At 38.6% G+C, this 15804-nt stretch overlaps 1 protein-coding gene across 1 annotated transcript in view; it reads right to left on the bottom strand.

Annotated features, from left to right (window-relative positions):
• SLC41A2 (solute carrier family 41 member 2) overlaps positions 1-6898 on the bottom strand; it is a 28962-nt gene extending 22064 nt beyond the window's left edge. The window contains exons 1-3 of the mRNA XM_070946827.1: positions 6341-6898; positions 2089-2196; positions 42-113 (exon numbers count right to left, since the gene is read on the bottom strand). Of these exons, the coding sequence (XP_070802928.1) occupies positions 42-113; positions 2089-2196; positions 6341-6898 (738 nt within the window). The remainder of the gene's footprint in view (positions 1-41; positions 114-2088; positions 2197-6340) is intronic.
• Positions 6899-15804: the final 8906 nt, after the last annotated feature.

Below are 15804 nucleotides of genomic sequence, written 5' to 3'. Positions count from 1 at the left end.
GAATAGAAACAGAGTTGTAATGACTTCTTTAATGACCTTACCTGTTTTAAAGCCAAATTTCCAATGATTAGATTCCACTTCTCAATGGGTGAATCCATTTTCCCGACGTTTACCTATGAAAAGCAATAGAGCGTTTTAACAACGGAAAAACCTTAATGCATTTCTTTATCATTACTTTAAAGAACTGAACACTGAATTTTGGTAATAGCCCCTTTCCTAATGTCATCAAGGTTTTTCAGCAGGGTGCTAGCCGAGTGCTTCTATGCAAGGCAAAAATGGCAACAATGAGCATATCTTGGGCTGGATATTTATGTGTATGAAAATGCCATAAGACTAACTGAAGATCATGAGGATGCATATTTTATATAGGGACGGGCAAATAAACATTGTTGGCAAATGTACAGTGGTGCATTGTACTCAGTGGTACAATGAGTGGCTGATGAAAATGAAACCTGGTTACTTCAGTACAAATGTTAGCTCAGAATGTGGAGGCATGAAAAAAAATGGCAAAATGTCATATATTATCATATATAAATCCTGTAAAAATAAAGCATAAAGCTGTAAAAATCAGCTGATTAATATAGTTCTGCTTATTGCATTTTAGAAAGTGTATTATAGATTTGGATTAATAATAAATTGTTGAGTTCTTGGCGCTCTCTGACTTGGGTTGTTTGCTTGCAGGCATTTCATTTTCTAACTAGGTAGCATTAATAGCGTGAGTGAGTTTGGCATTTAGCTTGCTCTGCCAGTTTTTGTGGGAATGTAGTTTCCTCCTTGGTAGTAACTTGATTAAATGATAAATCACTAAAATGACAAACATGCTGGAGCAATATCTCCCAGAGAGGTAGTTAGCTTAGGTAAAAATCAAATAAAGGGGACTGTGATATAACAATCAGATTCAAACAAACCATGCATTGTTTTGTGGAGAAAGGCCAGAAGCAGGTGAAACTAAATGGTGGGAAATATATAAAAAAGGAACTATTTCTTCATCCAGTACATAATTACCTGGGAAAAGAGCTACAGATATAAAGATAGTCATCTCTTAGTTGTCTTTTGAGGTGATTAAGCAAATTCATGAATAGCTATGTTATTAATGGCTACTAATAACGATGGATATATATTACATCCATCAATGGAGATGGTAAGCCTCCCAGTTCTTAATAGAAAACCTAAACAGGAAGATGCTATTCCTTTATATACCTGTGACCTTCTGACTGATCATTGGATATAGACTGGTGTAATGGAAACACTGGTAGCCCAAACTCATTCTTACATTTTTGTATATGAGATGTTGGCCAAGGTAACATGTAAACACTATTAAAATGCATATTTTCCAAACAGCTATAAAACTCTTTTAAAGCCCAGAAGTATTTAACTGCTTAATTGTCACAAAGGAAGGCTGCTACTCAAAGAGTGACGAGAAGTTAAGGCAAACTAAAATAGAATCTTAATAGTTAGTATGCAGTTTAGAATATGAACATAATGAAACAGTCAAACCTATATATCTACTCTCAAAGAATTTCTGCTGACAATCTAGCATTGTGTATGCTCAGGGATAGTACGGTTCAGTGATTTCTGAATGAGACAGGTAGTCCTTGATTTATTATTGCAATTGAACCCGGAATTACAGTCATAAGTCACTGCAGTCATAAATCAAGGCACCCATGTGACCGGAAGCAATTGTTTGCCCTATTTCATGGCAGTCATCAAGTAAACACTGCCGCTATTAACCAAATGTGACAGTCATTAAGCAAACTAATTCGTTTTAAAGGGCTTTTTTTTTTTTGCCAGAAACTTTGATTGCAGTCACGTGAATGTAGAATGCCATGATCCATCATAAAGCTGACCTGTCTGACATGCAGTCACATAACCGGGCTGTAGGACAGGACCATTTACAACAGGACATAAAGCACCCATTTTATGGCCTTCATAACTTTGAATGGTCGTACAACATTACCTGCCCTTAGACAAGAATTTACTAAAAAGATCTATTATATGAAGTAGAAGTCAGAAGGACAATTTACTACAAATGCTGCTACTCCTAAAGAAATAGTTGATTATCAACCCCAAAATGTTACCCGAACTTACTGCTGTAGATAGTCGAGATGCCAACGTCATTTCCAGATTACCCTTCAAGCCAAGTAATGCAGGAACCAAGATGAAAACTTCAGTAATGTTTCGGAACACTTCCCAATGCTATTCAACAATAATAAATATTGTTATTTATTGGTATTTTTGGAGCTATATTGCCCAAGCTAAGTTGTTACATTATTAATTTTTTTTTAACTGACTAATGGTTAGCTGCTTTACAAAGTATGAGGCCTTTTTATTTCTCAAACTAATGGAGGACAGAGGTGAATAATCTTATACCACTGATTCTCATTTTAGAGTACAAATAAAATGAAATAGTCAACCTATTGTTACTCCTGTGTTGGATTCATACTAACACCATGCTCTCCAAAACCACTTGGATTTGATAACTGGGACTTTGATGGAGCCATATAATTATTCCTTACTTCTGGGGGAGGAATATCTCCTGTTTTCTTTTCTACCATCCAGACTCTGGATGAAAGGGGGTAAGGTAAAGGTTAAGGTTCCCCTCGCACATATGTGCTAGTCGTTCCTGATTCTAGGGGGTGGTGCTCATTTCCGTTTCAAAGCTGAAGATCCAACGCTGTCCAAAGACGTCTCCGTGGTTATGTGGCCGGCATGACTAAATGCCAAAGGCGCACGGAACGTGATTACCTTCCCATCAAAGGTGGTCCCTATTTTTCTACCTGCATTTTTTACGTGCTTTCAAACTATTGGTTGGCAGAAGGTGGGACAAGTAACGGGAGCTCACCCCGTTACGCGGTAGTAGGGATTTGAACTGCTGAACTGCTAACCTTTCGATCGACAAGCTCAGCGCCTTAGCCACTGAGCCACCACATCGCTTTGAAAGGGGGACCATCTCCCTAGTCTAGAATAGGTGATGGCAGCATCACTACCTACCTAGATGAACTCTTTCACATGGAGAAAATGCTACAAGACTGGAACTGTAACTCAGGTAGAGGGGGAAGAGAGGGTGGACATTCCAGGAAGGGATCTGACAGGTTCTGTTATGAATTTATAGCAGACGCACTTGGTTAACCAAACAAAAAAACAAAAGCTTTTTATTACTGGTATTTCAAAAGACAAACATGAGTATGAATAGGCAGGATTCAACAGCCATTTCCTGCATGCTACTTGTTACATGCTTATGCTCCTCACTTAGAACAACAAAATGGCATAGATTTGCACTAAGTAGAAGAAAGAAAGAAAATAGAAGGCCTGATAATTAGAATAAGTAGTGGCCAATGTCTATGGCTTCTCTATTAATGAGAAAAGATGAAGATTTATCAGGAAAAAAAGTAGGCAACACAATAAAAACTGAAACAGGGAGCAATTCTCCATTAGAGACAATGAAGCAAACTGAAGGTCAAGAGTGGCAAATAGATGTGACACAGAAAATAATATGTACCTCTGGAATTCAGAAACAGTTTCAGGCCCTTGCAAAAAAAATAATAACAACACTAAACCTTCAGGGAAAGAAAAGGAGACACTGATCAGGACACAAGATAATGATTCCCTGAAGGGCAGAAGGATTTTTTCCTTCCCTTGGACTCTGCAAGAAGGCAAAGATATGAGTATTCTGGAAGTTAATGATTCAATACTAATGAGGAACCAAAACAAATCTGCGTCAATCTAACCCATCAGCTCAAGGAAGTATGCTGTTCTACTAGCAATGTGACAAAATAGTTTCTATATTTTTCAATTCCATTGGAAAATTATCACTTTCTATGACATAACACAGAAAAACTACAACTGCAGCTGCTTGTATGCAACGAAAATCATTTGGAAATAGTTAGGTCTTTGTATTAAATTAGGTGGAGAATTAATAAAAACAATACTGACACTGTTAATACCTACAATTGCCTGCCCAATCAAGGATAATATAAGGATGCTGATTTCTAAAACTGAGTATTTTTTTTTCTAACAGACATGAAAGGATTATGAGGGGACTTAGAGTCTGTCAAGCATGGAACTTCCTGGAAATTTCTGTTTGCCTTATTGATAACTTTCTTCTCCAGAGGATGAAGGAAGCTCTAGCCAATATCAGCTATTCTTGATTTGGTATGAACCAATGGAGAAGAATTAGTCAAGAAGTTGGAAAGAAGAGGAATTTTGCTGAAAAGTGATACCATAATGCTGGAATTCTTGATTTCTTGGGAAAGTAAAATTGAATGTACCGGTAGTTACACTGATATCTGGGACCTTTCCGATTTTAATAAACTCAAAGCAATGAAAATTCTGTGGCAGGGAAAGTTAATATGAAAGATTTTTATAATATGGGTAAGATTTTCTAAAAAGAGAGATAGCACAATTGTAAACCACTCCGGAAAGAAGAAAGCATGGAAGAAAGCAGAAGAAAGTAAATATGGCTACACAAAGAGCTTAGTGTAGTCATACTAAAATCTGAAAATAAATGAAACAGGGACAGTTTGCCAAAAAAAAAGAGAGTACAAATAGCCCAGAATTGTTATAACGGTGACAGGAAAACCAAAACTCAAAATTAACCTAGATTGCTGAAGGATGTTAAGAACAACAGCAAATACTTGTTTAAAAAAATCAGTAAACCATCTGCCCAGTGTAGATGGCAAAAATCAAAGAAAGGACAGCTCTTGGACCCAATGTCTCTAACAAGAGTGTGCTCCACCAAGCAATTGTTTTGAGCAGAATAAATTGCATCGTGGAATACTAAAATAACATGCTAGTGGGCTAGTGAACTTTTATACATTATCTTTAAGAAAATCTGGAGACAGGTGAAATGCCAACTGCCTTGTAGAAAGTAAATGTTATCTCTATTTTAAAAAAGAAACAGATCAGCCATTCGAGCATCATTATTAAAATAAATAAATAAACTGAATGATACTGAACAGAAACCCCACTTTAAAATAATTCAGATAAACTGAACAGACTGTTAGACTGCTTGTCGAGTCTGAAACAAACAGATTTGGAGAAGGATAACAAAGATGATTAAGGAATGAAGAACTAAAACTATTATGAGGACAGAGAGCAAATAGGAAGTGCTCAGTTTTGCAAAGAAAAGACTGGAAAGTTATGATATCAACTTCAACACCTAACAGGATGTCACACATAAGAAAAGCTATTCTGCACTATTTATTAAGAGACATAATGAATAATGAGTTTAATTTATGGGTGGGGGGGAGGTTATTCCGTTAGTCATTACCAACTATAGGGGCAGTGCTCATTTCTGTTTCAAAGCCATTAAGCCAGCACTGTCCGAAGATATTTCCGTGGTCATGGGGCCAGCATGAAGTCATGGAGCACTGTTACCTTTCCACAAAAGTGGTACCTATTTATCTACTTGCATTTGCGTACTTTTGAATTGCTAGGTTGGCAGGAGCTCTGGTGAGGATGGGAGCTCATCCCGATGTGTGGAGCTCAGATCTCAAACCTGGGCTGCTGGCTCTCCAGACAACAAGCTCAGTGTCTTAACTCCTGAGCCACCACACACCCCCTAAGTTATAAGAAAGGACATTCTAATTGAATGTTAAGGAAATATCTAGTAATAAAAACATTTTTACTGTAAAATTGTTTATCAAGAAAAACGATGAGTTCTCTTCACAGGGTGGCTTCAGGTAGAGGCTCTAGAGACAAACCATCTGTCTAGGATATTTTAGCTTAACTATCTGAACTGAACAGGGACTCCACAGAGTAGTTCAAAGTAACCCTCCCAATGCTATAATTCTATGAATCTCCCACCCACCCTCAGTAGACAGTTGTGGATAAACATAACTAGAAATTTAAAATCTAATCAAAACTTGGAGTGATTCAAAAATCTGTACCACTATTGAAACTAGGGATATTGTCATGCTTCAACAAAACCACACATCATCACCCCATCCTGAAAACATGGACATAATCATAAATAAGGCACTCCTCATAATTAGTATATTTTTAAAAAATATAAAATGCCACAGTTAAATCCATCAAGAAGCATCTTTGGGTTTTCCTGAATCTACAGTTCTTAGTTCTACTAATTAGACTTAAATTATAACAATAAACTTGTGAGAAAACAGGTCTTTTCCTACCCTCACCTACATGCATTAAAACTCTAGAGATTTTGAATGAAGTCAAAAATTCTGCCAGTGTACTGCTATTCCACAGATTATTCTTCAAGTGGGGAAAAAAGCAGAAATTGTGGAGAACCATGGAAGTGTTTATAAAGATGACACTATCTAAAACCCTAATCCAGAAGCGTCATGTTTACAGTACTATATGATAAGCAAATACCTACCTGAACAATATCTAGAACCATTCCTGCAGACACTGTTCCGAATCCTGCTAGCAAGAATGGTACAAGTATCTGTAATGCCATAATGCTACTAGATTCCTTGGGCTGTTTTCTATTTCCTTCCACAATGGGAGAGGTTTCATCACTGTCACTAGATAAATGGTTGTCCTGCAGCATAGCATCCATTTCTGAGGAGTCAGTCCCATCTGAATAATTGTAACTTGCAAAGTTATCATACTTTGGACTACAGCTTGATGAATTATGTCCATTATTCCCATGATAGGCTGATTCTGAAAAGTGATGATAATCCATGTGTTGATCAGTCCTAATACTGAAATTGTGTCCTGATGGCTGCAATCCATCTTGCCAGAGACTATTTACTTTCTTATGTCTCTCTTCTTGGGTTTTGTGATAAACAATTGGAACCATACTCGACAGTAAGTTCAAGAATTTGTCGGACTGAATTGCATTTAGATTTATAGTCCAATTTACAAATCCTTCTCCATTATAGGCTTTATCGTTTCTTTTCTTGCTGACAGATCTTCCTTTACAATTAGTCATACTGTTTTGGAAATATTGTTTTGATAATCACTTCAGCTCTCAACAAATTGTATAGTTATACAGGAACACAGAAACTGCTTTTTTGTCTACTATGTAGAAAGTGTTCTTTTTATGACTTTTTGGTCTTGAACAATTCCATAACCCAGTTTAAATCTGAAAAACAATATAGCAAAAATTAATTAATTTTACTATTTCTCATATTTGATAGTGTTTTTTTTGAGTGGTTTATAATATTTTTGCATTCTAACAACACAATTACATCCTTGAGTTATATTACTGCTAAATCCTCTATACAAGTACAACTCAGAAGAAAATATGAAGACATAATGATAATTTCAGAGAATACTGTATATAAACTCAATTAAACTAGTCTTTGGTGCTCTCTAAACTTGGTGGTTTGCTTGCAGATGTTTCATTATCCAACTAGGAAACATCATTAGTGTTAGTTGGGTGTGGGATTCAGTCCTATTTATATACAATAGCTTGCGCAATGAATGGTGTTGGGAGTATTGTTTTTCTCCTTGGTAATTTCTTAATTAGGTTATTGTTTTCTGCTCGTTTGTCTAGGGTTAATCCCTGTTTATCTAGGTTTTTGCTGCTGGAGAAGATACGTTCAGGTATTATTGTTTCCTTCGAAGCTTTTTTTTATTGTCCATTTTGAATGGTGTGTAAATGTGATTTATCTCTATGTGTCTACTGATAGCTGATTAGTCCAAATACCAAGCTTACAGGAATATCCTAGTTTTATCTTAATCTAAGATGTTCACAGTTTACCAGTTGAAACTATGGTCAAGTCAGTCCTGTGTTGTAAGATTAAGAAGTTTTCAATGTGTCTTCAATGAACAATGAACTCCTTAATCTCCTTAATCCTCAATCACAATAAAGGATCATTTCTGCATGTCACATCAACACCATCATAAAAAAATCCTGCTAAACGACACATAAATCAAATATAAAGCAGAGGGCAGTGACATTGAGCCTCTGTTTCAAGTTATAAAATAATTTTGACAAGCAAGTGTTTTGCAAAGCAAGAAAGTAGAGCTCTGGCATCACATTTTTTATAGCTCAAAATACAATATCTTCTGCCAATGCGTCAAGTACTAGAAAATCCCCCTAACAAATGAATGGAATTATACTGATACTTTTAATTTTATTACTGATTGTGATTAAAGAAAGCAATGCATGAAAAAAATAATCAAACAGAAAACAAATGTGCCTTTTATTTTCTTTAAAGGCATTCCAACTTCCTTTTAGCAATTTGAATGGTAATATTTTTAATAGTATTCTTTGCATTGCATTGTCAATTAAAAACTAAAAGTTACTAGCTGAAGAACTTTTGTTAATGCTTAATATGTTTTATATAAGCCAATTATGCAGTCAGAAGTAGGCAATGTTTAATCAAGTGGAGATCAGGCATCAATATAGTGAAACAAACAATACATAATGAAAGAAACAGTTGAAAAACTTTTTATACTTAAAGGATTTGTCTTATTGATTCATTTGACAAACAAACAATATATCTTGGATATGCTTCCCATATATAACGAGGAAGATCATCCTTATGCATCCTTCATAATTCTGGAGTAAAATTTTCCAAGAGCAAAACAGTTATATTGTCATTAGAATCAATTCTGTATTTGCAGAAATTGTCTTTAATTATATACAAAATTACATAATGTTACATACAGATGCATCCTATAATATTGCATTGATTTAGTGATGTTAACTTCAAAATAAATTTTCTAAACTTCTGTAGAATAAGCTATGCCTAATAACAAAAGGATGTAAAATTGCAGAACTTTCTTAAGTGTGTCTATCAGACAATAAGAATATACACTTTTAAGTTCCCTTGGACTCACGAGGAGGAGGAGGAGGAAAAGGAGAAATAAAAGAACAAATATTAGATAACATTTATAGCCATGAAATTTGATGTTTAGACTTGCTCTTGCAAGGTATATAGACTTTAGAAGCATCCAATGATTTTTATCATTTCTGAATGCGCTATATTTCACTTAAATTCCTGTCAGATCTTTATATGATTAGTAATCCTGTTAATTCTTCACTCTTCTTGCCAAATTGGATTACAGATAATTACATTGTCTGCATTAAGTATGCCTCATGGCTCAGATCATAAACTATTTTGATTAACCAGATTAACAGTCTGCTCACGTGTTTACTAGATTAGCAAATAAGTACATTCTATGACATAATGGTTTCTCATTTTATATGGTGTTCCTGATGCTTCATAGATAATTCATAATACCAGGATTTTCAGCAAAATTACTTGCTAAAATGTTATGGAATGGGCAGACCTATAAGATTTATAAGGCAACATTCTGTTTTGATTTGCTAAAATATTTCTTGATCTTTAAAGTGTTAAAGTACTTTATTTTACAGTAGTAGTTTTTCATTACTCAATGATAAAGTTAAGCATGCAGCGAATTAAATCATGGAGAGATGGGTGGGCAGAATGAGACTGAATCTGCATCTTGATCTGAAGAACTGCACCGATTTATGAACAGATACAGATCACATTATTCCCACCTAGATTATTTTATCTAACTTGAATATTTATTGATCTGTTTGTTTGTTTAATATTTATGACACCCATCTCCCCTATATAAGGCAATTCTGGATGGCTTACAATTTATAAAAACAAGTATACAATAATTAAAATATTAAAACATTAAAACTACACAGATTAAAACTTCAAAAATTATACTGAAACCCAATGGTGAAATCCACTTACTGCTACCGGCTCAGGAACAGGAGCACACGTGTCTCTTCTGAGCATGCACAGAACCTTCTGCGCATGCGCAGATGATAAAAAAAAACAGGATGTAATGACATCCCAGAGGGTGGGTGGAGACTCCCGCTGCCGGCGCTACCAGTTCAGCGAACCAGATAGAACCGGGGGGATTTCACTACTGCTGAAACCAGAACTAAGAGATGGACGAGGTGGAGATGAGGTCTTCTTACCCTGTCAGCCACCTCCAATGGTGAGTGCCCCACTTGGGGCCCCAGGCCAACCAACAAAGCCAGTTTCCAGAAGGCCAAAAGAGGAGGGCACTTCTTCTGTCCACTGGTAGAGAGTTCCACAGGGCCGGAGCCACAGTGGAAAAGGTTTTTCTCATTGACCCCACCTGCTGTAATTACTTAGCATATGGGTCTGTAGTATGCCTCTTCTGGTGGAGTGAGTGGGGCAGGCTAGTCCCATTGAGCCAGGTACTCTGGACTCATGCCATATAGGGCTTTAAAGGTAATAACCAACACCTTGAATTGGACTCAGAAGCAAACTGGTAACCAATGAAGCTCACGCAATAGCTGTGTTCATGTGCCACCCTAGAGGTGCCCAGAATTGTGTGCATTCTGAATTCTGTACCAGCTGTAGCTTCCAAATACTCTTCAAGGGTAGCCCCATGTAGAGCACTTTGCAGTAATCCACTAAGTAATCCACTAAGGCATGAATGATTGTGCACAGGGTCTTATGATTCAGATAAGGTTCTTTTCCTTGAGCCTGCTTGCTGGAATTCCTTAGAGTATATTTGTTGATTAGCTCTATATATGAAATATAATCTTTCTTTCCAGATGTTCATAAACTTCATCATCCTACTCACATTGTCCAGTAAGGAATGCTAGAATTTAGACAGCAATATCTGAAGGGCCTCTCTTCTAACATTATCAATTCAAATGTCAAATCAAACCATAGTTTTGAATCCAATCCATTGCTGACATTTTCAACTGCACATATAAATTGTGGGATGGAGTGAACTTCCCAACTACTGAATAAATCATGCTGACTGTTATGGGTTTCCAATGTTTTCACTACGTAAATTTCAATGATGTAGCAGCCCTGGGGGAGAACAAAACAATGGCTTATCAAATTTGGTGTTTTAGCACTAAACACAGTCAAACATGGCTTGTTATTTCGGTTTATCAGACTACAGGAACTGCAATTTGACAAGATATTGTACTCAAACAGTTATGTACCAGCAGGTTTGGGACAACTCCAGTATCTGCAGAACAGCCATATATATTTAGTACAAAATCATTAGTGCAAAGTGTGCTAAACATTTTATCTTACAGGGAAATAAAAACTAAGCTAAGAGATGGAAAGCAAGAGAATTCAAGATGACTGAACAAAAGCAATGATAAAAAGCAGAAGTGTTCAGCTAACACCTGACAAGTAGCCAATACCCAAAACTTTATCCAGATTTTGACTTTTTTTTAATGATCTGACAACTCAGGTCAAATAAGCTGCCTAATATATTTGCCTCAAGCAGAAGTTATTTCCCCTGTCTTCACAGGCATTTTAAAGTTGGGCAAGGTAAACATTTTGACAGAAACAAATAAGAAAAAATGACACAACTAGGGCCACCCTAAAAGAGGTTTGTGAAACCATTTTTTATCAATGGAAATTTACTCCTTAGAGAAAGTATCTCAGCATCTGCATACTAGTCATAACAAGGACCACAGCATCTTATACTTATCCCTTTTTCTCTGTTTACGTTTAGCTCTTCTTTCCAAAGCTTTTTGTGGCATCCCACCTAGAAAATAGGCAGCAATAATAGAAGTTTCCTAAGTAGGAATTATAATGGGCTCACAGACATGTAGGCATCCTTGAAATGATCAAATTTAGGTAAAAGAAGTAAAGTTGCTAGGATAATGCTTTCCTGAGGCCCATACCATAAAGATCCCTAATTTTTAACCAAAGTTAAACTTAATAACCTTGATGTAAATAGTTTGGCTGCCCTTTTATTTTACAACAAAGATGGCCAAATCAATTAGTATAATAGGATAAGCAGGAGAAAAAAATTCCCTAGAGAAATTATTATTTTTTCTAAAATCCAGGAGATATTAAAATATTTTACTATTATTATTGGTTGTAACTCAAAGCAATAACAGGATTCCATAACTTTTCAATTGTTTTCAAGACGGTTGAAAAAAAATCTCTCATGAAAAGCTATAAAAGCCTGCCAAGGGTAGGACTGCAGCTCGGGGACATAACGTCAGATATAATGATAAACAGAACCAGAGCCAAAAGTAGTTGCAGCTTTTAGCTTTGATAGATTATATCTGTTTTGTGCCACTCTGTTCTCTTTCTCCACCAACACAAAACTGCAAGATTCTCATGACAATTCCATACTTCCATACTATTAAAGGCAATTATTGCTTAATGTAAAACTGTGCTAAATGATAGTGTCAAAGATCCAGGGGTGGGCTGCTGGGGGTTCACGAGAACCTCTAGTTAAGATTCTGTGCAGTTTGGAGAACCCCCAAATGCTACTCCTGGCTGGCCCTGACCACCCCGCCCTGCCCCTCCCAGGAGTCCTCACATGGCCCGTTTTGGATGCAGATAAGTGCAGGGCGCATGTGGAGGCTCGGGAAGGGTGAAAAATGGGCATATCAGAAGATTGCCTCCAGAGGGCCTTCAGAGGGTCTCTGGAGCCTGGGGAGGCCGTTTTCGCCCTCCCAGAGGCTCGAGGAAAGCCTCCGGAGTCCGGGGAGGGCACCCCCCTTCCCCATGGTGCAGGAGGCTGACTAGGCCATGCCCACCATGGCCACGCCCACCCAGCAACCAGGCAGAGAACCCCTTGCTAAAATTTTTGAATCTCACGCCTGCAAAGGTCAGATACCTACGGAATAGAAAACCATTGAAATTAAGCTCTGCTATGTTTTCATAATTTTGAAGGCTTCTCTCTGCCAAATAAAGTACAAATTTAGGACGTTTCATAATCCTTCTTAATGCCAAGAAGTACTGGAAGTAATCACAGCTGGCCAAAATGTTAAACTGAGATTAGAAATTCAAAATATTCAGGAGCTTTTTGTTCAATATTATCCACTGGTGTAATCAAGACACATTTTAATGAAGTCCTGATTACCTATCTCTGCTTCAGATTACATTCCCAAAATATTATGGTCTCATTCATCACCTCATTTCTAATTCATTGTAATCCTGTTCCCTACAGTTTTGTGCAATACTACCAACATAGCAGCATATTCCCACACAGATTTGTTCAAATAATTTAAGGGATGGCACATGATTACAGTACATCTTGTAAGGGTTTAGTCAGATGACATGCTAAACTTCTGTAGAAGGCTAACTGGATCACTTACACACCTATTATACAAAATTTGGAAGCTTCTATATGTTATGAAAAGACAGAATTGCTGTCCTTGTTTGCAAGAACTAGATCTGCATAACAGAAGAAATTCACCCATGCCTTTACATCTTGCTTAAAGAGCCATGCAAAATGGCAATAAGATTTATTTAGCTTATTTATTATTTAGTTAGTTAGTTTATTTAGCTCAAATAACTGATTATAATACCTTGGAACAGTGTTTCTCAGACTCAGCAACTTTAAGATGTGTGGATCTCAACTCCTAGAATTCCTCATTCTGGCTGGGGAATTCTGAGAGTTAAGGTTCATACACTTAAAATGGCTAGTGTTGAGCACGGGTCTCCAACCTTGACAACTTTAAGCCTGGCGGACTTCAACTCCCAAAATTTCCCAGCCAGGAATTCTGGGAGTTGAAGTCCGCCAGGCATAAAGTTGCCAAGTTGGAGACCCCTGATTTAGAGTGTCACAAACCTAGTCTGTACCATATTGCTGAGGTTGTTATTCATATCTGGAACAATTTTTTAAAGGCTAATGTCTAGTGACAATTAGCATTCAATAACTTAAACCTTAAATTTTAGCTTTAATATGTTTTATTTGTCTGGCTTTCCGCTTTTAAAATTGAACCTTTATAACAATATATTGAATATTGAATTTCAGCCCACATTATTTAGAAATAAAGTTGATGAAAATTTCTTCCCTTGTCTCAGATACCTATTCTTCAATGATTAACAACAGCCAACATGCCAGAGCTGCTGGGTGGAAAATCTTGAGTTTTGAATTGCAAAAGTTTGTGGTGTAGAATTTATAGTTTGTGACAAATTCTGGTAACCAGATTAAAACCAGACAGATATAACTTCATATAATCAAAGCAGTGATGAAGGGCATAGCCCCCAGATATTTAATCTTCAAGTAAAAACTGAGAATAAAATACACAGAAAACGATTGCACTACTTTTTTTATGATGTTTCCAGTATGCTCTCCATGATCTCTAATCTCTACTCTGTTTCTAGTTTATTCTCCATAACATCATCTGTTAATTATTTTTAAAACCAATTGTTTATTGCCTACTGCTTCATGAAAGCAATAACCAAACTTCTCCTTGGTTTTTCTGACTTTCATATACTTTCAAGTCATTCATCTTTTATAAAGCAAGAAATTGCTAAGCCAATGCATATTTATGCCAATAACAAAAAGTACTAATATTTTTTTTTAAAAAAAAAAAACACAGATTGACCTTTATCAAGTCATATGCCTGGCCTTGAACTGTGGCATTGCCAGCAATCTTTTAAAGAGCTCTCTACCGAACTTCCTTGACTCAGCCAAGTTCACCTCCATGAGCTTTCCTCCTCCAACCCCTAAAATCACAAAGGTATCACATATCCCTGGTGTAATCTACTACGACTAAGGTCATCAAGATGAATTGTAGAACTTGCCCCTTCAAAGCTGGGAAGAAAGAGCAATGGGGTGGATGGGGGGGAAATATCCACACAGTTAACAACTCTTGAAGGGAGGAAGTGACCTACTTTTTAGGATCCTGAGGAATGCCCACCCGGGACGTTATGCAAGACCACAGGGTTACCCACCCAAGCCTCGTGGAAGGGAGATCTCAGTGCATCTGCCATCCGTGGGAACTGAGAAAGGAAAGGAGGGTAGCTGAAAGCTGCCACCTTTCAACTGTCCCGGGTGGGCGGGGAGAGCCGAAAGGAAGAAGGCTTTCAAGAGAGGGAGCCGGGGAAGCCCCCGCCCGGGTGACGGAGGCGAAAGGCACGTTTCCTCCTAACCAAGAGCAACCCGACTGCCTGGCTTTCCTTCTGGGATCCTCCAGGCCAGGGAATCCCCTCCGCCGGGGCTCCCCGCCTTGGCGCCCATCTCCGCTCTCCCCAGACCTACCTGGCCAGGGACGGCGGCGGGGCTGGCCCCAGCCTCTCGCAGCAGATGCCGCCGCTTGCCATCCTCCCTCGGGCGCAACGCCCAGAAGCTGCCCGCTCTTCGCAGGAAGAAGGAACCTGCCCGGCGGCCACGGAGTTGCTGACAGCTCCTCGGGGCCTCCGCCCCCACTGAGCAGGCGCGGCCAAAGTCGGCGGGGGCGAGGGGCGTGACTAGCCGGGAACCCCCCCACCCAGCCCGGGTGATGTGGCCGGTGCGCGCCGGCGATGCCTCCTCCGAGGACCGGCCGCTCCGCCCGGCGCCCGCGGGGAGGAGGGAACGGGGACAAAAAGGGGCGACGGCGTCCAGCCCACTGACTGGCCGCTTTCCCACGCGGTCGGGTTGGGGATCCTCGGTAGGAGGGCTGCGGGGTGAACAGCCACCTGATCGATCCAAGCTGCTCCAAATCCGGGGCTCTCCAACTGGAGTTGGACTCCAGCACCCATAATCCCCAGCTAGCCTTTGAGGCCGGACCTGTTTGGAGGAACTCGAGGAGAAACTGGGGAGGGGGTTGTCATGCTGCATTCCTTTGAATGAGCCAATGCATAGTTGCATCGGAAAGGGAGTTTGGAGGGGGCAAGCCAGCCCGATGGCCTCCCCAAGTAGGGCAGCCCAAATGCATATTGTAGCCACAAAATGCAGTCAGTAAATGATAAGCTTATAGGTTGCTGACCAGCTACAGAGAGATAAAGCCAAGCCCGGGTAATTATTACTGTGGCAAAATTCAGCACAGCTCAGAGGCAAAACTGGCTGCAATCTGCTTTCTCTACATTACAGCAATGTGTTTTTTTTTTTGCTCTGGGAAGAAGCAAGTGGGAGGAACAGGGTTTAAGGAGTGCAAAGTAAGAACCAAGTGAT

This window comes from Pituophis catenifer, unplaced genomic scaffold, assembly GCF_029215685.1.
Source record: "Pituophis catenifer annectens isolate HBS135680 unplaced genomic scaffold, rPitCat1.0.hap2 SCAF_7, whole genome shotgun sequence".
Classification (NCBI taxonomy): domain Eukaryota; kingdom Metazoa; phylum Chordata; class Lepidosauria; order Squamata; family Colubridae; genus Pituophis; species Pituophis catenifer.
This window is presented reverse-complemented; position numbering and strand designations above follow the sequence as displayed.